Source organism: Protomyctophum bolini (genome assembly GCF_963924005.1).
Source record: "Protomyctophum bolini genome assembly, chromosome: 24".
Taxonomy (NCBI): Eukaryota; Metazoa; Chordata; class Actinopteri; order Myctophiformes; family Myctophidae; genus Protomyctophum; species Protomyctophum bolini.
The window spans coordinates 25,100,267-25,123,493 of NC_137885.1; the positions used below are offsets into that span (position 1 = coordinate 25,100,267).

The 23,227-nt window shown below is 47.4% G+C and overlaps 2 protein-coding genes across 2 annotated transcripts in view; both read right to left on the minus strand.

The window, feature by feature from the left end:
- Nucleotides 1-18,323, minus strand: part of LOC308311453 (double-stranded RNA-specific editase 1-like) — a gene marked incomplete at both ends in the record, with an annotated part of 118,044 nt that extends 99,721 nt beyond the window's left edge. The window contains 2 exons of the mRNA XM_080758141.1: nt 12,034-12,128; nt 18,122-18,323. Of these exons, the coding sequence (XP_080614267.1) occupies nt 12,034-12,128; nt 18,122-18,323 (297 nt within the window). The remainder of the gene's footprint in view (nt 1-12,033; nt 12,129-18,121) is intronic.
- The window catches only part of scn1lab (sodium channel, voltage-gated, type I like, alpha b), a gene marked incomplete at its 3' end in the record, with an annotated part of 52,118 nt that continues 47,001 nt past the window's right edge, over nt 18,111-23,227 (minus strand). The window contains 6 exon segments of the mRNA XM_080758145.1: nt 18,111-18,506; nt 18,851-19,291; nt 20,191-20,594; nt 21,012-21,282; nt 22,667-22,759; nt 23,115-23,225. Of these exon segments, the coding sequence (XP_080614271.1) occupies nt 18,111-18,506; nt 18,851-19,291; nt 20,191-20,594; nt 21,012-21,282; nt 22,667-22,759; nt 23,115-23,225 (1,716 nt within the window).

Here is a 23,227-nt window from a genome sequence, read left to right on the forward strand (position 1 = left end):
TCGCTAGTGTGTGTGCGTGTGCGTGTGTGTGTCACACTCACACACACACACACACAGCATACATGTGTTGGATGTGACAGGTAATTAAGCACCTCCCTGTCAATGAAGCGAATGCATGCGTGCGCGCATGCTGACTGGAGCGTGAGCAATTAAGCTTGCTTACAGTTAGTATAGGCTAGGCTACGTGCGCGTACGTGCGGTTGATGCGTGTTCATGGTCGATTTGTCGTTGGTTTGACTATTAAGGTCTGAGTGAATGAAGAAGAGTCACCAGGCGGGCTATAGGACCGTGGTAACAGGTCAGGAGGGGACACACACATCCGTGTGACACCCTCTGTGTGTGTGTGTGTGTGTGTGTGTGTGTGTGTGTGTGTGTGTGTGTGTGTGTGTGTCGTGAAGGCAGGGAGGTTATGCAGGATGTTGTTGCCTGGTGAATTATGTTCAGAGGAGAGAGAGAGGGAGAGAGAGGGTGGGGGAGAGAGAGAGAGAGCGAGAGAGCGAGAGAGAGAGAGAGAGAGAGGGAGCGCTTCCTGGAATTTTTTCATGTTTTGTGTGTTGCTGTGAAAAAGCAATGAGATGCAGATGTTGATAAGAAAGAAAGAAAGAAAGAAAGCTGTTGAGGGCAGATCGAGAAAGGGAAGAATTCAGAAGAAAAAATCAGACCCGTCTGAAGTGAGTGGTACTGTACTGTACTGTACTGTACTGTACTGTACTGTACTGTACTGTACTGTACTGTACTGTACTGTACAAGCCCTCCTCCCTGGCCTGTGTGCGTGTCTGTTTAGGCTGTGCAACAGTGACACTTGGTGGTGAACAGACGCTGTAACGCTATTTTCGTGCTCGGACAGACAGACAGAGGGACACACATAGCTGTGTAATGGAGTGGTTGCACCACTCAAAAACAAAAGGACAGAAAGGACGGAAATCGTATAGGAGAAAGCAAGGACACAGAGAAGGAGAGCAAAGTCTACAAGGAAATATATGGATCACTGGGCAGCAGGTGAGAGAGAGAGAGAGACAGAGAGAGAGAGAGAGAGAAAGGCTGTCACTGTCAGACAGAGAGAGAGAGAGAGTCTGGGCCAACATCCATCTTGGCTGCATGTGATGTAATTCAACACCAGTTGAGTTCTCCGGGCGAACAAACAGCCCTCCGTTGTTCTATTAGCCTGCTATGGTTAATGTAGAGACTTCAAACGGCTGAGCCTTAGTTCCTGCCATCGAGCGCTCACCATTTAAACTACTATGAAAACCTGCATTTCCGTGTGTCACATCCATATATGGTCACGCCTTGTGACATCACGCCTCCATATATGGTCACGCCTTGTGACATCACGCCTCCATAATATATATGCATGGTCACGCCTTGTGACATCACGCCTCCATATATGGTCAGGCCTTGTGACATCACGCCTCCATATATGGTCACGCCTTGTGACATCACACCTCCATATATGGTCACGCCTTGTGACATCACGCCTCCATATATGCATGGTCACGCCTTGTGACATCACACCTCCATATATGGTCAGGCGTAAACGTCTTTATATAAATACTTTTTGAAAAGTCTGAGGAAAATGAACAGGGAATTCACTTCTGGTCCTCGGGAGGGGGCGGGACTGAGAAGCTCTATGGAGCTGACCTGTTCTGACATTCCATATGTTGATCCTTCCCCATCCATCCTTCCTCTTCGATGTCTTCCTTTTGGGGGCTTGGTGTGACCCTGTGGTTCTCCCTCTTGTGGTGCAGGTGTGACGCGCGGGGGCGGAGCCGACAGGATGAGCGGAATCCTGAAGAGGAAGTTGGAGGAGGAGGAGGGGCGGGAGGGTGGCCCCTCCCCTTCCTGCATGTCCGAGGAGGAAGAGGAGGATGAGGAAGGCTCCTGCGGCGACAGCGGCAACAGCAGCGACAGCCTCAACCACGCCGGCCCGCCAACCACGCCTCGCTCCCGTGAGACACACACACACACACACGCATACGTGCACAGACACGCACGCACGCACGCATTTTGTCAAACACATTGTTTTCGTCGACTACCTTGTTTCACTGACGGAAACTAAATGGAAACAAAATTGTAAGTAAGCCATGACTAAAACTAAGACTAAATGTATTGACAATTTCATCAACAAAAGAAGGGACTAGTGGACAAGAGATCCAGCATAAGTCTTTTTACACTTGGTGTAAAGTGTATAAAAATCAGTCATTATGACGGCATCAAGACCTGCCAAAAAATACAAATACTAAATTCAGTGATGCTTGCGGAACTCGACTACGTCTCTTTCCTGAGCGCATCACTGTCGTGGCAATAATCACGTTAAACCACACCCTCGAGTGCAATATTACAATTATACAAGATATTTTTTTAATGACGGATGTAGTCACTACGACCACAAATGTCCCAAGAAACTAGCTAGCCTATAGCCACCGAGTTAGAACAGAGCAGCTGAATTTTCGGTTTTGATTAGGTGTGGCGTGGTGCTCATTTGAACCACGGCTAGAAGGCCGTTTCAACCAATCAGATTGCTTCCTCGAAACGACCTGTTGTATAATATATATTCTCTCTCTCTCTCTCTCCCTCCCCCCCCCCCCCCCATCATGGCAGCTCTGTCTCTCCAGAGGCGGGCCAAGCGGGCGTGCGGCGGCGGCGCCACCGACAGTACCGCGACGAGGGGGCGGGCCCGGCAGCACAACAACAGCGTGCGCTTCGAGAGCGTGACCGTGTACTACTTCGCCCGGCGCCAGGGCTTCACCAGCGTGCCCACGCAGGGCGGCAGCAGCCTGGGCATGTCGCCGCGACACAGCCGCGTGCGGCGCTTCACGCTGCGCGAGTTCGCCTCGGAGCAGGAGAGGAGCCACCGCGAGAGGCTGAGGAGGCACCTCCGGGAGGAGAAGCTCAACGCCGCCCGGCTGCAGACGGCCAGGGACAGCGGCGGCGGCGCGGCGGTGTCGTCCGCGCAGGCGGAGGCCGAGGCCCTGACGCTGGACGACATCGCCGACGACGCCCTGGACCTGGACTGCTCCGAGCTGGACGACTACTTCTTCCTGCAGCCGCTGGCCACCAGGAGGCGCCGCGCGCTTCTGCGCGCCGCCGGCGTGCGCCGCGTCGACGCCGGCGAGAGGCGCGAGCTGCGTGCGCTGCGCGCGTCGCGCGAGGAGTGCGGCTGCCACTGCCGGGGCGGCGCGTGCCACCCCGCCACCTGCGCCTGCAGCCTGGCTGGCATCCAGTGCCAGGTAAACGGATCCGTGGTGAGGAAACCCGTCTGGATCCATTTAACCTTTTATTTGTCCCCGTTCTGGAAGAGAGACCCTGTGGGTGTTTTAGAAGCATTATGCTCTACTTTTAGCTATTGAAAAATAGCAGATCTACACGCTCGTAGCACGGCACCAGTCTGCTGTTACCTGCTATAGGTCTGCTATTGTTGTGTGTGTGTGTGTGTGTGTGTGTGTGTGTGTGTGTGTGTGTGTGTGTGTGTGTGTGACAGGCTGTGCAACAGTGACACCTGGTGGTGAACAACCCCGTCACACACACACAGAGCTGTCTATAGGAGCGGTTGCACCACTCAAAAACTGTTTTCTGTGTTTCTGTCAGTGGTACTCAACCTTTTTCACATCAAGGACCCCCAGGGAATTATCTGTATTTGGCCGCGGACCCCCATCTGAAAATATGTAGTTCCAGGGACCCCCCACCCATTAGCAAAGATTTGAGTTAAAAACGTTCACTCTGAAAGAATATATATATATATATATATATATATATTCAGAGATTTGTGCCACACTTTCAAGATATTTCAAAAATAGCAGATCTACGCGCTATGAGCTTGTAGATCTGCTATTTTTCAATAGCTAAAGCATAACATAATTCTTTAAAGACCAAAAGGGGTTCCCGTCCTTATATGGGTTCATTGTGTTCTCTTTGAAGAACATTTTAGAGAAATGTCCACTTGCTATTCAACTCATTCATGCTGTTGTTTTATACTCCCAAATATACACCCAAATCCACAACTATACCATTATTGTCTTTGATAGCATTCATTCTACCCATTATTACTTTTAAAGATCCAATAATTGAAAATAGTGAATCATATACACGCTCTCAACGCGTCGCATTACATCGTATAAATATAGACCCTATATTTTCCCCACATTTGAATTTTTGTGCCATTTAAAAAAATGTCACAAAATGATGACATGCATCGAATCAATTCAAATATGGATTATCACTGATTTGTAATAATCAATTTGATTATTATTAGTATTATTATGAATTCATTATTATTATTATTATTTTTACGGTGCAACAACTGTTGCATTACCGTCGCCTCAGGTTTAACCACTTTTAGACATTATTTTAAACTTTAGCTGTTGAAAAATAACAGATCTACAAGCTCTAAGAGCTTGTAGATGTGATACTTGCAAATCTTGTGCAAACGTTGCACAAGATATATATCATATCTTCGCTTCTGGGAGGGGGGTGGGGTGGGGGGGTCCCTGGAACAACATATTTTCAGGTGGGGGTCGGCGGCCAAAAACATATAATTCTGGGGGTCCTTGACATGAAATAGTTTGAACCACTGACATAAAAATATAGGTTTTTCAGAAAACTGTCAATTTGTTTTTTAGAATCAGCATCAAGTGTAAATGGGTTAAACTGCATAACCGTCAACATCCTGTTCTGTTCCATTTCCGTGTGTGTCTGCGCAGGCGGACTGCATGTCGTCTTGCTAACGTCCTGTTCCGTTTCCGTGTGTGTGTCTGTCTGCGCATGTGCAGGTGGACCGCATGTCGTTCCCGTGCGGCTGCAGCGCGGGCGGCTGCGGCAACGCGGCGGGCCGCCTGGAGTTCAACCCGCTGCGTGTGCGAACGCACTTCCTGCACACCATCATGAGGCTGGAGGTGGAGCGCAGCCACGAGCAGCAGCAGCAGCAGCCCCTCGTAACCAACGGCAACGGTTACCATGGAGACTCCCTGCTGGCCCGTCAGCATCAGCCACAGAACCCCCTCCATCAGTTCCCTCTGATCAGCGGCCTGCCGCCGCCGCCCCCCCACCTTCCCATCATGCACCTGGGCGAGTGCGATGCAGGCGACTCGGATCTGTGCCTGGCAGACGAGGAGGAGGAGGAAGAGGAGGAAGAGGAGGAGGAGGATGATGAGGTTTGATTTGATTTGTTCACACATTTAGACCCGAGGTCGATTCGAAATCCTAAAAGTTTTCAGAAAGATCCTCTGTTTCTGTGTCATTGGTGCTCAAACATTATTCATGTCGATATGGACCCCCAGAATTATCTGTATTTGGCCACGGACCCCCCATCTCAAAATATGTAGTTCCAGGGAATAATAGACCCTTACGGGTCCATTATTCCAGCATTTTATGTAGACATAGCACTATGTAGTGTATATACACGTATAGTTTCTTAATAGATATTCCTCCGTTAGGTTCGTAGCTTACGTATAATTCATGATTACTATTTAGATGTATTTGATGTATTACCATGTTCTTGCATACTGTAAATCTGTACACTCAGAGTTACAGACCCATAAGGGTCAATTTGGTTCCAAACTATCATTTAGCTGGGGACCCCCTGGAACTCCCTCAAGGACCCCACTTTGGGAACCACTGGATTATATAAAAAAAAAGGTATAAAACACGAATTAAAGCCTGTTCACAGCATAATAAAAATAAAATCACACCGGTGTGAAGTGAGGGGCGCTCTTGTCATCGTACAAAATTACATCATACATAAATGGCGGACATTTGACCTATAATCTCTCCTTTCATCGTCAATATTGACGATATTTACATACGACGGCATATTTGACCTAATTTCTCTTTTCATCGTCAATGGGATATATACGAGATGTGTGGGGACAACAGCTGTATATAGGGGGGGCTAGCGCCCCTCAAACATCTATAAAACGACCAACTGTACTATTCTGCGACATTTTCTAGGAGGAAGATGACGACGACGACGACGACGATGACGATGATGAAGCTTACGGTGACGAAGACGGCAGCAGCAGTCTCTGCAGCGGCCTGTCGGACTGCAGCACCCACAGCCTGGAGACCCTCGACCCCGAGGAGGAAGAGGAGGAGGAGGAGGAAGAGGAGGAGGAGGAGGACTGGGAGAGTAGCCCGCCCCCCTACCTCCACACGGACATGGTGCCCCTCGCCTCAGCGCTGGGCTTCTCCAGGAGCGCGGCGCCCGTGGTAGACCGCAGCAACCCTTTCCACAGTAACCTCTCCTCCTCCTCCTCCTCCTCCTCCTCCGCCGCCGCAGAGGGGAACCGTCGAATGGACCACTCGGTCGCAAGCTCCTCCTCCGAGCCCCTCCCCCTGCCGCCGCCACACGTCAATGCCCCCCCCTCCTCCTCCTCCCTCTTCTTCGCCACGAAGCCGGCGCTCTCCTCGGCACGTCAAACAACTACGGCCACCGGGCCAGAAGCCCACCACCACCTCGACGGCCGCCACGTTTCCCGGCGAGCCACGGAGTCGCCGACGCTTGGAACGCATAATTCGCCCGTCGTCGCCGAACTCAACGGCAACGCCGCCGACGAGATGGAAGGACCGCCGCTGAGCTTTGCGCGGCGACTCCAGAACCGTCTGAACGGAAACAACGAGCAGCCAGCGGTGGCGTCGTCGTTGGCATCGGTACGCTCCTCGGAACGAGCAGGAGAGGAGAGGAACGAGGGAGCGAAGGCAACGCACAAACACTTCCAGGACGCGGAGAAGGAAATCGGCTCTGCTTGAGCAAATAAAGAGACCCGCCCGCCATGCTTGGAAAGTAATACATGAACTGATAAAAAATGTGTTTTATAGACGAAGGTCCAAATGTACTTGTTAGTGTTTGTTTGTTCAAGAATAAACCTTTAGGCTCGTCGATAATTCATCTGGTCTTGATGATAAATTCACTTCCAGAGAGAGGATCAAAGGATTCAAAGAATTGTGTTTTTACTCAAGGAGACGAACTGAACTTCCCGTTGTCCCTAAATGTTCTTTTTATCTTTAAGAAATATGTTAAAACTACAAAGTGTTGCTGTAAATAGTTTGTATGTCCAGATAACGGTTTGCCTATTTATTTATGTGTTTAATTATTGCAGCATGTTTTTTTTTGGTTGTGGCCTGATGACAAACCCTTCCATCTGGAGGTCCTGCTGCAACAAACCCTTCCATCTGGAGGTCCTGTAGCTACTGGTGTTGACCTGTGATTTGTTTCTGTTGTTTTAGAGTGCAGTAGTTCCCAAACCTTTTCACGTCAAGGACCCCCAAATTGACACTTATTACCCATTTGAAGAGACATGCCAGGGGACGCCCATAAAAGAAGATCTTTATGGCTCTAGCAGTGATTCTCAACCTGTTTGATTTAAAGGACCCCCACAGTTTGACATGCATTCATCTACGGACCCCCATTTAATGGCATTTCTATCTCTGGGAGGGACCCCCGATTTATATTGTAAAATTATTAGGGTCCATTTGGTTCCATTTGTACACTGAGTTACATTTGGTTCCAAACTATCATCTAGCTGGGGGGACCCCCTGGAACTCCCTCAAGGACCCCAGGGGGTCCCCGGACCCCAGGGGGTCCCCGGACCCCACTTTGGGAACCACTGGTATAGTGAGTCGTCATGACGCTAATGCTCTCAGATTACAGCATGATTTAGTTCATTTAAGGAGTTTTAATTCTCAGATTAAAAGCTTCTATGCATGAACCAGACAAGTTTATTTTTCGTTTTATTTTCATTCTCATTTAACTTGGTCTGAACTTGTTGGTTCTTAGTCCATGAGCCAGAGCTCCAAAATTGGAACGTTAATTATGAATTGAGTGGCCAAAGCCATACCTATATTAGATTGTTATCACCATGACACTTGTGTATATATATACGTTGTATGCAAATGAGTCATTATGATATGCAAAATAATAGAAAATGTGAAAAAGCTACTACTGTGGAAGGGTTATCATACATGTATTAATTTACTTGTATTGATCCTATAAACAATTTAATATAAGACTAGTTTTTCCCACCAATGTTGGAGCTCTGGCTCATGGACTAAGAACCTAAAAGAACAGAACCGGTTTCATTGGGAACCAACCGGTGGAAAATAACTGAACCGGTTCCCATTGGGAACCAACCGGTGGCAAGGGGGTCTCCGAGAATGAAAAGGAAATTGAGCAGAACATGTTGTTATGCAGGATTAGGCTCCGTTATAGAGCGGAGAGGTCTGTTATGCAGAAATAACACACCGCTGAATTCAGCGATTGACCAATCGGAATAAATTTCAACCAAGCCGTGTGATAAGCCAAGATAATATATCAGGTGCATGATGAGTAACAGTGATATCACATTTTAATGGTAAACATGCTATACTCTGCACCGTCAGCAGAGGGTGCTGCAGCATAGACTGAGTTGCTTGTGCTTTATCGTCACCTTCATCACATTGAAGCGTAGCCCAGTGGTTCCGGGGACCCCCAGGGGTCCTTGAGGGAGTTCCAGGGGGTCCCCAGCTAAATGATCCTGGTGAATCCTGGCTAAATGAGGCTGGACACTCTATAGTCTTTAACCTACACTATGGAGTTAATTGTTGTTAATGGTTTAACGTGAGTATTTCCACGACAGTGATGCGGTCAGGAACGAGACGAAGTGGAGTTCTGCGAGCATCACTGAAGTATGTGGAAACACTCTTTATAAGTAAAAGTCCGGTAATCAAAACGTACCCTATAGTAAAATACAAATAACCTATTGGCATCATCCTTAAAGTAGGCTACCACAACTTGTAAACGTACTAGTTATGCAGATTATGTCCTAAAATGTGTAAAAAGACTTGAAAACAGCCGATCGACAAAGTTCACAGTGAGCTTTAAGTAGCGCTGAAGTGGTTAATTGTGGTTAAAAGTATAACTAAAGTTTTCAATTAATTGTAGTGGAGTAAAAAGTACAACATTTGCCTTTGAGATGTAATGGAATAGAAGTAAAAGTACAGAAACATGTAAATACTAGTAAATCCTCAAATGTTAGGCCTGAAAACATTTAAAAACTGTTTTCTAAATCATGACAGTTTTCAGAAATATAATATGTTTATATCAGTCGTGCTCAATATTGAATGTCAAGGACCCCAAAAACGATATGTAATTGGCCGCGGACCCCCATCTGAAAATATGTTGTTCCAGGGACCCTGTCCCACATTGTGACTGACAGCCATCAGTGTTCAAATTGAGACCCTGTCTGTCCCACATTGTGTGACTGACAGGCATCAGTGTTCAAATTGAGACCCTGTCCCACATTGTGACTGACAGGCATCAGTGTTCAAATTGAGACCCTGTCCCACATTGTGACTGACAGGCGTCAGTGTTCACATTTAGACCCTGTCCCACATTGTGACTGACAGCCATCAGTGTTCAAATTGAGACCCTGTCTGTCCCACATTGTGTGACTGACAGGCATCAGTGTTCAAATTGAGACCCTGTCCCACATTGTGACTGACAGGCATCAGTGTTCAAATTGAGACCCTGTCCCACATTGTGACTGACAGGCGTCAGTGTTCACATTTAGACCCTGTCCCACATTGTGACTGACAGACATCAGTGTTCACATTGAGACCCTGTCTGTCCCACATTGTGACTGACAGACATCAGTGTTCACATTGAGACCCCCGTCTGTCCCACATTGTGACTGACAGACATCAGTGTTCAAATTGAGACCCTGTCTGTCCCACATTGTGTGACTGACAGGCGTCAGTGTTCAAATTGAGACCCTGTCTGTCCCACATTGTGACTGACAGGCATCAGTGTTCACATTGAGACCCTGTCTGTCCCACATTGTGACTGACAGGCATCAGTGTTCACATTGAGACCCTGTCTGTCCCACATTGTGACTGACAGGCATCAGTGTTCACATTGAGACCCTGTCTGTCCCACATTGTGACTGACAGGCATCAGTGTTCACATTGAGACCCTGTCTGTCCCACATTGTGACTGACAGGCATCAGTGTTCAAATTGAGACCCTGTCTGTCCCACATTGTGACTGACAGACATCAGAGTTATAATTCCCTGATAGTTAGTCCCCTAGTGGTCTTTCTGTTGTAAAGCTCTCTCACTATCTCTTTTTCATCCAATATGTGTTTTTAAGCCTTTTATATTAACATGAGAAATATCCCCTTGGCTACAGTACCAAGTCTAAAAATACCATTTTAAAACACAATGTGAGACGCCAGAGGGGTTTAACAAAATGATAAGCCATTTTAGGCCTAGCCCCTTTCGACACCCTCGGTTTAATACCTTTTCCGAATTTTGGACCATCCAAAATTCAGAAAAGGTAATGGAGGGTGCCGAAAGGGGCTATATATAGGCCTATAGTCGAATATGACATAAAGGCATTTAATAGCAATTTAAGTAATAAGATGCTAAACCCGGTCTTGTCTAACACGAGCGATACTTCCGTCCCTCAAATGAACAGTTTGGATCTGGACCCTACCTTCCAGGGGGAGGTGGTGACGGTCCTGCACATGGTGAGAATCCTGGGGAATCCATCCATCCATCCATCCATATTCAACCGCGTATCTGTAGTTGAGTCGCGGGGGCAGATTGAGTGCTCCAGACTTCCCTCTCCAGGATGGGAATGCATACGAGCATAAAGTGGACTGGACTGACAACACAGATTGTCTACATGCAGTCAGGAGGGAGGGAAGGGGTTCTATAAGGAGGCTCAGGGCCTTCCGGTGTGCAACAGGCCGGCTGCTGCAACTGTTTTTATTTAATTTTGCCAACCTAAAAGCCATGACTGAAATGAAGGCTTTTAAAACACTCAACTGAGTTGTAGCACCTTGGAATCTCTCTCCAGTTGTCAGCCTTAACTATACTACAAAGAGAGGACCTTATAACTGCGTTTAGCTAGCATTCACTTTCCTCTTTTTTCCATTCATGTGGCTGCTGCCACAATGTGCCACATGTTCTATCAGTCTGTAGAAACCACCATGTCCTCTCCTTAGCCGTGGTGTCAGGGTAAGATGTTCTATCAGTCTGTAGAAACCACCATGTCCTCTGCTTAGCCGTGGTCTCAGGGTAAGATGTTCTATCAGTCTGTAGAAACCACCATGTCCTCTCCTTAGCCGTGGTCTCAGGGTAAGATGTTCTATCAGTCTGTAGAAACCACCATGTCCTCTCCTTAGCCGTGGTGTCAGGGTAAGATGTTCTATCAGTCTGTAGAAACCACCATGTCTTCTCCTTAGCCGTGGTGTCAGGGTAAGATGTTCTATCAGTCTGTAGAAACCACCATGTCTTCTCCTTAGCCGTGGTGTCAGGGTAAGATGTTCTATCAGTCTGTAGAAACCACCATGCCCTCTCCTTAGCCGTGGTCTTGCAGGGTAACACTGGCTGCACAAGATTTGGAAACAAAGTGAGGACAAACTAAACTGGTGAGGATGGATGGGCCATATATGTAGCACCAGGAGGAGGAGGCAGCAGTTTAGCCATAAACAACTCAGGCATAAAGTTAATCCAGCCATAAACAACTCAGGCATAAAGTTAATCCAGCCATAAACAACTCAGGCATAAAGTTAATCCAGCCATAAACAACTCAGGCATAAAGTTAATCCAGCCATAAACAAAGTTATAGGCATAAATACTCTAAAGGAACAAGTCGTACGAGCTAAGGAACAACACTGCAGATCACAATACAAACACAGACAGGACACAGGTGAACTCAACTGACAATCAACGAACTCTGCAGGGATAGGCCGCTTACCAAAGTGGGGTCCGGGGACCCACCAGGGGTCCTAGAGAGAGTTCTCAGTGGGTCCCCCGCTAAATGATAGTTTGGAACCAAATGGACCCTTATGGGTCATTAACTCGAGTGTACAAATGGAACCAAATGCACCCGTTATTTGTACACTCTCATGCAACATTAAATTAACATTGATAAATTGGGGGTCCCAGAGATAGAAATGCCATTACATTGGGGGTCCGTAGACTAATGCATGTCAAACTGGGGGTCCTTGAAATTAAATGGTTTGAGTTTTTTTTTAAATCCTTTATTTATCCCCCCTACTCCTCCTCCTCCTCCTCCTCCCCCTCCTCCTCCCCCTGCTCCCCCTCCTCCCCCTCCTGCTCTACCCCCTCCTCCTCCCCCACCCCCTCCTCCTCCTCCTCCCCCACCCCCTCCTCCTCCTCCTCCTCCTCCACGCCATCATTCATGGGGGAATGCCTGCCTGCCACCACTGCCTGGCAGCAAGGCATTGTGGGTAAGCAGCTGATCAATCCCAGGCCTGCACGGCGAGCTGTGATGTCAGGTTACCATGGAAACAGAAAGGAGAGAGAGAGAGAGAGAGAGAGAGCCATGTAGTGGATGGGTGGGGGTTGCTCCTCTCTCTCTCTCTCTCTCTCTCTCTCTCTCTCTCTCACACAGAACTGACAGAAGTAAGGAGATAAGTCTCTCTCCTCTGAGAATAGCACTGGGTGATTTTTCAGACCAGACACAGAAACATTAACCCATTCTGACCTGAGATCAGATTCTATACGAGGTTTCCACTGGACACACACTGGTCTGATTAACCCATTCTGACCTGAGATCAGATTCTAAAAATGTCAGTCGTTCTTCGATTTTTCAAAAATAGCAGACCTACAAGCTCGTATCGCGCCACTCGGTGGTGCGATATGAGCTTGTAGATCTGCTATTTTTCAATAGCTAAAGCATAACATGATGCTAACACCAACATGGGTGCCATGAGGTCAGAATGGGTTAATTCTCTCAGCCTCTCACACATCTGAACAGCACGACTCCTTCAACAAAAAAAGGTGATTATAGATGCATCACTATATGTTGTGAATGTAGGAAACCAAAAAACGTTTGGCATACATCAGTTATTGAACACCCTGACACACGTCTGTGTGTTGTTTCAAACATTTTGAACCAATGGAAAGTAGTAAAAAAAAAAGCTTTGGACAAAACCTCCAATGGACCCTCAAAATGTCTGCTAAAGCTCCACCACCTCTCCCCCTCTCATGGAAGTCATTGACAATATCTAAAGTCACAACACCAACTTTGACGAGGCTGTATTGCTTTGTTTTAAAAATATACGGTTTTCTTAATTTCCTGGAAAATGTATATGTTTCATTTCTTGAAAAATTTACATTTTGGAGTTATGAGGTTTCCTCCCGACAGCAGAGATATGTGTGAGAGTCCTGCAGCATAAGTTACACAGATGGAGTTATGAGGTTTTATGAGTTACAGATGAAATCAAATACATTTTCTGTAAATTGATAGTTTTTATTAGAGATGTGCCCATGAGACATTTTGGCCGATATCAATATCCCATATAATTAATTGCTGTTTTTGCCGATAACCGATATTACAGATGTCGATATGATCTCATTCTGTATTGAAAAATTATAATGATTTTGTCCAAACATGCAACAGGGTGTCTGCACTGCAGGCTTAGGCAAGTCACATTTAACTTTAGTACCTTCATATTTAATATTGTGAGCTTGTAGATCTGTTCAGGCTGTTACTTTGGGCTTGTTTATCTGGATGCATATAGCAACAGAATTGTACTGTACGCCAGACATCCGTTATTTTTATTATTTTGTAAAAATAAATAAAAATTAAAATTAAAAAGAAGCTCCTGTCCATATATAGCCATAATGCCGTAGAGCAGGGATACTCAAATAGATTTACCTGTGGGCCACATTACAAAAATGGCAAGGGGCCAGGGGCCAGTATAAAATTACGACATTAATGATACTTGATAACTTCTCTCTTTCAATTGATTTATTTGCCTGCCTGCCTGCCTGTCTGTCTGTCTGTCCATGAGTAGTTATTTGTCTGTCTGTCAATGAGTAGCTGTCTTACTGTCTGCCTGTCTATGAGTAGCTGTCTGCCTGCCTGTCTATGAGTAGCTGTCTGTCTGCCTGCCTGCCTGTCCAATTGTCCATGAGTAGCTGTCTGTCTGCCTGTCTGAGTAGCTGTCTGCCTGCCTGCCTAATTGTCCATGAGTAGCTGTCTGTCTGCCTGTCTATGAGTAGCTGTCTGCCTGCCTGCCTAATTGTCCATGAGTAGCTGTCTGTCTGCCTGTCTATGAGTAGCTGTCTGCCTTCCTGCCTGTCCAATTGTCCATGAGTAGCTGTCTGTCTGTCTATGAGTAGCTGTCTGCCTGCCTGCCCAATTGTCTATGAGTAGCTGTCTGTCTGTCTATGAGTAGCTGTCTGCCTTCCTGCCTGTCCAATTGTCCATGAGTAGCTGTCTGTCTGTCTATGAGTAGCTGTGTATCCCTATTCCCTGACATAATTTTATAGCTAAACGGACAGAATTCTATTTTATTTGAATGATGAAACCCAGCTGCCATTAATAGTTGGAAATGGAAATGGAAATTGCGGAAATGGAAATTGCGGAAATGGCGGAAATGGAAATGGAAAAATGTTGTTGAAAACATTTGAGCGAGAAATAGATGAAGCAGGACCCGGAAATGGATTCTATTTGATCAAGTCACTTCCTTGTTTTCCGACAGTGCTGCAGCTGGCCAGACGCAGCCAGCGCCAACTTATGGAATACTTTTTTTGTTCTTGTGCCGGAAGGATCCGTTTGCACGAACACACCCACCGCACACACCCACACACACACACACCGCACACACACAACGCACACACCCACACACACACCGACACACACACACCCACCGCCGCAACTCCAGGACGGAAAAGATCGAAATTACACTTGTTTTACAATCTCACAGTCTTGCCTTTATTCACATGTACAGACAAAGACATACTGTGTGTGCACACGCTTACACACACACGCGTGCACACACACACATACGCACCACACACACACACACACACACACACACACACACACACACACACACACACACACACACACACACATACGCACGCACTGACACACACACACACACACACGCACACACACAGAACTGCCACAGACAGGGAATTACAACGTAAGTGGGGATAAAAAGTGCTCTTACATCAAATGTAAGTGTGATGCATACCGAGGGTTAGGGGTCATAGGGTCATACCGTGGTTTAGGGTTAGGGGTCATAGGGTCATACCGTGGTTTAGGGTTAGGGGTCATAGGGTTATACCGTGGGTTAGGGTTATGGGTCAAAGGGTCATACCGTGGGCCAAAAATAGCTAGTAGAGTATTTACAATCCAAACAAACCACGTTGACGATAAAAAAAACCACCACTGGCTTCTCAAATCAAACCCAAAAGGACAACATGGATGTCGTTTTACAGGCATTTAGTGATATAAGCTAAAAGAAAAAAACCTTTACATGTGTATATTGTCATGTTCTATACCTCGAGAGTGAGCATTTATAAAGATCGACATGTTCATTCACTATACACTTTGTTACGTAGATACTTTTTTTCTTTACAATAGCTCTGAAAGAACGGCTCGCGGGTGTGCGAGCGAGAAAGGCGTCTCCGGGGGGGTCAGAAGAAACAGAACATAGAAGGAGAGGGTCAGAAGAAACAGAACATAGAAGGAGACAGACGGGGGGTCAGAAGAAACAGAACATAGAAGGAGAGAGACGAGGGTCAGAAGAAACAGAACATAGAGGGAGACAGACGGGGGGGTCAGAAGAAACAGAACATAGAAGGAGACAGACGAGGGTCAGAAGAAACAGAACATAGAAGGAGACAGACGGGGGGTCAGAAGAAACAGAACATAGGAGACAGACGAGGGTCAGAAGAAACAGAACATAGAAGGAGAGAGACGAGGGTCAGAAGAACGTGAGATGATTGATCCGTCATTAACCCATTAAAGACCTGAGAATAGATTCTACCAAATGTCTTCTGAATCATGACAGTTTTCTGAAAAACCTCATGGTATGGTGCTCACAATATTTCATGTCAAGGACCCCCAGCATTTTACATGTTATTTACCCGCGGACCCACACACACCCGGAAACAAATATTTGAGTTAAAAACATTCGCTGTGAAAGAATATATATATATATTCAGATTTGCACACATTTTCAAGATTAAAAAAAAATAGCAGATCTACAAGCTCGTAGCACCGAGTGCCGCGCTACGAGCTTGTAGATCTGCTACAGCGAAAGTAAAAAAAATAACAGGTTAAAGTGGTTAAAAGCTATATAAGGCGTCCTCTGGTCTAAATGGGTCTTAAGAGATGGAACGTCAGAGAAGAGGTCTATATTGTACGACCGTAGGTGGAGGAGAGAGGCTGTGTCACTCAGGGTTCCATGGCCAGTGGCGTGCACAGATAGACACTAGGGGGTGCTAGAACACCACCTGCCCTTTGGACAGAAATGTGCCCTTCTCTTTTTTTGGTACAGTGTACAGTATGTGGACCACATGGTGACATTGATCAATTCTTGATAATACAAAATAAAAGCTTCCAATATAATATTTATGCCCCAAAATCTATAAATCTCACACTATTAAGGCAACCGGCCGGTTCCACGCACTGCACAAGGTGCCCTTTTTTCACCCGAGCGCCTGCCCCTCTAAATGTCTGTGCACGCCACTGTAGTGGGGAGATATAATGGAGATATATATGGAGATATATATGTTTTATCCCAGATTCTGGTCAAACTGAATTCAATTCCTTTTTTAGGACATACAGGTAGTTGGGCAAATTTGTCAAGATTTTTCTTTCCTTTTGAAAATGACAAAAAAATTGTGAGGTTGTATATTCCACCCAGCTGTCTGTGTCCCTTTTATGACCATATATGGAGATTTCTGTATCCGACTCTCTGTGTCCCTTTATTCCAATATATGGAGTTCTGTGTCAGGCATGCCCAAATATGGAGTGGCGTGATGTCGGAACAGGCCAGCTCCATATATGGAGTCTGGGTCAAGGGGGCCCGGTCCAGAGCCCGGGCAGAGGCCCTTTGGTGCGGTTCTGGACAACCGTGGGTCTGACCGACTCGACACCGGGCGCTGCACCCCCGCTGCGGCGGGGTGGAACCCTGGGGGCGTGACCGACCGCCGTCTCATCCCATCGGCGGGCGTACATTCTGCTCATCCGGTTGTCCCGACACTCGCTCGCGGGATTTACGCGAGCGGACGGACGGGACGGGCAACATGGCGTTTTCGGGGTCGATGTACGGCAAAGAGTTTGCAACAATCGTCTTAGCTTAGCTTAGCTTAACATACCAGTGAATACAACGCCGCGCTCCGCGTCGTATGTCAGAGGTGTGCGTGTTGTTTGAACGGACCTAAAGCATTCTGGGACGTAACAACCCCCCTTCCACCCCCCCCCCCTTCTTCCCAGAGAGGCAACCATTGGCTGATTATTATCCAGCATTGGCTTTTTTTTTAATATCTGCCCTTGGAGGATTAGATGAGCACAACACATGAATAGAAAACATTGATTTATTTGTGTATCCTTGTAAAAAAAAATTAAGTTAACAGAAAATAATTTAACAAAAACACTCACGCGCACGCACGCACGCACACACACACACACACACACACACACACACACACAAAAGAAAATAGATCAAAGAACAAAAATAAATAAACACTAGAGAACTTGTTAAGAGTGAAACGGCGATTCTTCAGATTCAAGACACTGGATTCATCATGGTGGGTTTTTAGCAGCACTAGCTAGCTACGGACAACGCAACGCAACGCAACGGTAAGAACCACGAGCAATAGGAAAATTACAAGCGTACTGCGGACAAGGCGTTTGTTTCGTCACCCCCCCCCCACACACACACACATTGCTATAGTCCCGTTCATTCGCCCTCTGGTTAAGAGTCTGACGGAATGCTGATCCTCCTCCTCGTCACTCACGTCCGAATCATGTCATATATTTCACGTCACAGATCCAAACTGCGCTCTTCTCAAGTTCAAGGCTTGCCCAGAAGAGACGGTCGGTCTGTCGGTCGGTCGGTCTGGGCATCACGGCATCTCAAAGCGAACGACGTCTATTATGCCCACCACTCCCCCCCCCCCCATACCCCACCCGCCCCCACCCTCCCCCAACACGCTCGCACGGAAGTTGTAAACAAGTCCCTCCTCCTCCTCCTTCTCCAACAACAACAACAACTGGTCCCCATAAAATGTCTCGGGGTCCACATTGAAGCCGTTTTTTTTCTCCCTTTTTTTCTCCTTGGTTTTTGTTCGATTGTGTGATTCCTCTCAGTCTTTGCCCTTGTTCTCCTTCTCCCGGTTCTCCCGCTCGTACTTGTCCCGGTGGTCCGACTTGGTGACGCTGTTGTAGGAGGGCGGCGAGGCCGTGCTGGGGGTCGTCGTCGCGTCCGTCTTCTCCGAGGAGGTCGTGACGGTCGTCGTCATCGCCGAGATGGAGTTCTCGCCGGTGGTGAACTTGCAGATGACCAGCACCTCCTTCATCTCCTCCTCCTCCTCCTCCTCCTCCTCCTCCTCCTCCTCCTCCTCCTGGCGGCGCATGGAGCCGCCACGGAGCTTCCGCAGCGCGGCGCGCATGGCATAGCGGCGGTAGCAGCGCTGGATGATGACGGCGGACATCTCCTCCTGCTTGCGGCGCAGCGTGGTGGTGATGGGCTCGTACGACACCTGAGGAGGACGAGGAGGGGGGGGAGGATCCGGTTATTTGTTTTAGGGGAAAATTAAGACTATTAAGGCCTCACTCACACCTATAAGACACACGCAAGACACACTCGTGTCCCGTGTGTTCTGTGTGTCATGGCCGCCGCAATGCATTTCCAATGGGAGTCACATGGTTTGAAGACACCACCTTGTTGCATGGGGGGCAGAAGACAGCCAGGTTGTGTCTCCCATTGGAAATGCATTGAGGCGGCCATGACACATAGAAGACACAGGACTCAAGTGTGTCTTGCGTGTGTCCAACATGGTTTTAACGGTCAGAGAGCCTTATATATGGCTCTAACAGAACGCACCTTGGAGGGGTTGGAGGCCATGAAGCGCTCCTCCATCTGGCCCCGCAGCAGGTCCATCTCCCCGCCCTCGCCCAGCACGCGCTTGGTGAAGGCGAACAGGATGTCCAGGCAGTGGATGCGCTCCCCGCTGACCATGGGCAGGTCCATGCCGATCAGCGCCATGCGGTTGGGCTTGGCCATGCGCAGCGGCGGGTCCAGGGCGTCGGCGAACTCCGACAGCCGGCCGTACTCCACGAACTGCGTGGCGCCGGGGTCGAAGCGCTCCCACACCTCGTAGAACATCTCGAAGTCGTCCTCGCTCAGCGGCTCGGCGCTCTCCTCCGTGGCCACGCTGAAGTTCTCCAGGATGACGGCGATGTACATGTTGACCACGATGAGGAAGCAGATGATGATGTAGGACACGAAGAAGGTGATGCCCACCGACGGGTTGCCGCAGTTGCCCTTTAGGGGGAGGGGGGGGGGGAGAGGATGATTTGATTGATCGATTGGTTGAAGTATTTATTAACAGTTTGGAGAATCACAGTACATTTGAAGCACAACTCAATAGAAGACAATTAACTGTGGACGACACCATAAAGCATTACATTTGTTTACAAGAGGTGTGTTGTGAGCTTGTAGATCTGCTATTTTCAGCATGCAACCAAGTGTAAAATGACATTTGCGTCTATTATGCATACTGGATCTCTTGTCCACTAGTCCCTTCCTAACATTTTAGTCTAGTTTTTATTTGTTGATAAAATTGACAGTGTATTTAGTCTTAGTTTTAGTCATCATGGCTTGGTTTTAATTTAGTTTAATGTAGTTTTTGTCATAAGAGAGGATTGTTTCACGGCTCTAGCAGTGATTCTCAACCTGTTTAATTAATTAACTCAGAATTTTAGTTTTTTCATTTCATATCAAAGCAGGGAATCCTAGCTTCAAATTGACATATTGGTTGTTCAGTTTGACTCACCAGTTTTGGAGATATGACTTATAGAGTAATGTCTTGCAGAAAACAGCGAGTTGAGAGAACAGGCTTGAAAGGTTCACTTCTGTGGTCTCTAACATTACAATAGCTACATGTTTAAGCATTCTTTTCATATTTACATGTCAATTTCAGCTTTGACACTTATTTCAGACATACTCTAGTATGTGAAGAGTCTGCCTGTGCTATTAACTCATTTTGAAAATAAAAAAGCTGGAATGTGCGCGATGGCAGTCTCTCAGTCAAATCTGGTCACATTTGTACACTCAGAGTTACAGACCCATAATGGTCCATTTAGCTGGGGACCCCCTGGAACTCCCTCAAGGACCCCTGGGGGGTCCCCGGACCCCACATTGTTCCACTACTGCCCTAATACCTTGTAGTTGTTCCCCGGGTGCTCCATCTGGGCGTTGCAGTCCGCGCCTTGGTTGAGGATGGGCGCCAGCAGGCCGTCCCAGCCGCCCGACGTGGTGATCTGGAACAGGCAGATCATGCTGTTCCCGAACGTCTCGAAGTTGAACATGTCGTCGATGCCGGCCTCGTGCTTCACGTAGGCGAAGTTGGACATGCCGAAGATGGCGTAGATGAACATGACGAGGAAGAGCAGCAGGCCGATGTTGAAGAGCGCGGGCAGCGACATCATCAGGGCGAAGAGGAGCGTGCGGATGCCCTTGGCGCCCTTGATGAGCCGCAGGATGCGCCCGATCCGGGCCAGGCGGATGACGCGGAACAGCGTCGGCGACACGAAGTACTTCTCGATGACCTCGGAGAGGAACATGCCTGCGTTGGTGGAGATGACGAGACATTATGGTTGAGACGCGATGGACTACGGATGGAACCCGTTCATTATGGTTGAGACCCGATGGACTACGGATGGAACCCGTTCATTTTTAGTGACAATAATTGATCACAATGAAAAGTTGTGTCCAAATTTGACTGAGGGACTGACTGCCATCGACAAAATAGCCGATCTACAAGCAGCTTGTAGATCGGCTATTTTCAGCATGCAACCAAGTGTAAAATGACTTATACTGGATCTCTTGTCCACTAGTCCTAACGTTTTAGTCTAGTTTTTATTTGTTGACAAAATTGTCAGTATATTTAGTCTTAGTTTTAGTCGACGAAAACAACACTGGTTGGAGGTCAAATGACATTTAACGCTGGACTAAAACGACGTATCTCCCGCTCAGCACTGACCGACGACAGACAGGATGACCACGATGAAGTCGAAGACGTTCCAGCCCACGGTGAAGTAGAAGTGTCTCAGCGAGACCATCTTCAGCACGGCCTCGCTGGTGAACAGCACGATGAACACCAGGTTCACCCAGTACAGGATGTCGCCCATCTCGCGCGTCTGGTCGTCCGTCTCCACCATCATGGTCACCATGTTGAGGCAGATGAGGATCATCACCACGATGTCGAACACCTGGTTGGTGATGAAGTCGAACACGGCGCCTTGGAACGCGTTCTGGGAAAACCAACCAGGGACGGACGGACAGACGGATGGACGGGGAGAGAGAGAGAGAGAGAGAGGGTTTAAAAGGGAGAGAGAGACTCAAGGGCCTCACACACTGTCTGCGAACGCCGCGCGTCAAAACAGCCGCCTCCGTCATTTTCAATGAACCTATCGCACACCGGCGGCGTCCGACGCGCGTTCACGTCCTCGCCTGACGCTTCCGATACGCCACCGTTCTATTTTCCGGGCGTTGCCGCGCGGCAAAGCCTGTGCCGTGTTGCTGCGCACCCGGTGTGTGTTGGGCTCAAGAAGGTTGCAGTCAGTAACTCGGCTGTGTCATTGACCCATTTAGATTCAACAACATTCTCACCCAGATTCTACAAAATGGTTAAGAGTGCAGTGTCTAACGTGACGTAGAAAGTGATCCCACGGCTGGGAGGTTCAGATAAAGTGATCCCACGGCTGGGAGGTTCAGATAAAGTTACACGCGGCTGCTTGGCGAGTGAACGCAAACTAAAACGTAATCACGTTACGACTCGTTTCAGCTGCGCCATAAAGACACGAGCTGCACTGCTGGCTCCATTAGGAGCCACTCAGCTGGGCCAAATTAAACCGTTCTGGGCGGGAAGCCCTTTTGGCGTTTAAAGCATTATGTTACACTTTAAGCTATTGAAAAATAGCAGATCTACAAGCTCGTATACGAGCTCTACGAGCTTGTAGATCTGCTATTTATTTTTATTTTATCGTGAAAATGTGACGCAAATCTTTGAACCTATATTCTTTGAGAGGGAACGTTTTTAACTAAAATCTTTGCTTCGGGAGGGGTTCCGGGAACAACATATTTTCTTTAATTATCAATTATTACCTTTAATTTGTGGGCGTCCTTGACATGAGAAACTTTGAGAACCGCTGACATGGAAACATGAGGGTTTTTCAGAAAACTGTCAGGATTTAGAAGACATTTTGTAGAATCGTCCTCAGGTCTAATTGGGTTAAACCGTGTACCAGCCATTAGCGTCACAACCATATCCATTTACATAGAACTAAAAGAATAGTGCTTTGATCTCTAGAGGCCCAGACGACAGTCCAGATTATTATGCTGTGATTTGGAACTTTGCTAGACCCTCATGAATAGATACTACAGGCCTGTTTTACTACATACACTGTTTGCTTACACACTTTACCAATATAATGAAACCTATTAGGGCATCATAATAACACAGAAAATACCATCAATCATCTACTGAATTGGGTTAAATTAGTACCATGGGGCGGGGTAGATTTTACTTGGCGTTAGGAACCCGTTGTGACAGCATGCCCTTGCTGACGTCCACGATACCCCATCTAAAGATATTTAAGGCCTTATTTTGAAACAAAAACATTTTTAAATCAGTACCGTGGGGCGGGGTATGGGTTTCTGAGGTTTCTTGGAGCCCAGCTTCTTCATGGCGTTGTAGTATTTCTTCTGTTCCTCCGTCATGAAGATGTCCTGACCTCCGAAGTAAAGAGACGAGAACAGCCTGGTTACAACCACATCCTACAACACTTTCTACACCACATCCTACAACACTTTCTACACCACATCTTACACCACTTTCTACACCACATCCTACACCACTTTCTACACCACATCCTACACCACTTTCTACACCACATTATACACCACATTCTACACCACTAAACGACACTCATAGCCCCACTAGTTAGCAGTCTAAACACCACTCATAGCCCCACTAGGTACCAGTATTAACGCCACTCATAGCCCCACTAGTTAACAGTCTAAACGCCACCCATAGCCCCACTAGTTAACAGTCTAAACGCCACCCATAGCCCCACTAGTTAACGAATCCACTCATCTTTTTCTTCTGCTGGTTGAAGTTGTCGATGATGACACCGATGAAGAGGTTGAGGGTGAAGAAGGAGCCGAAGATGATGAAGATGACGAAGTAGAGGTACA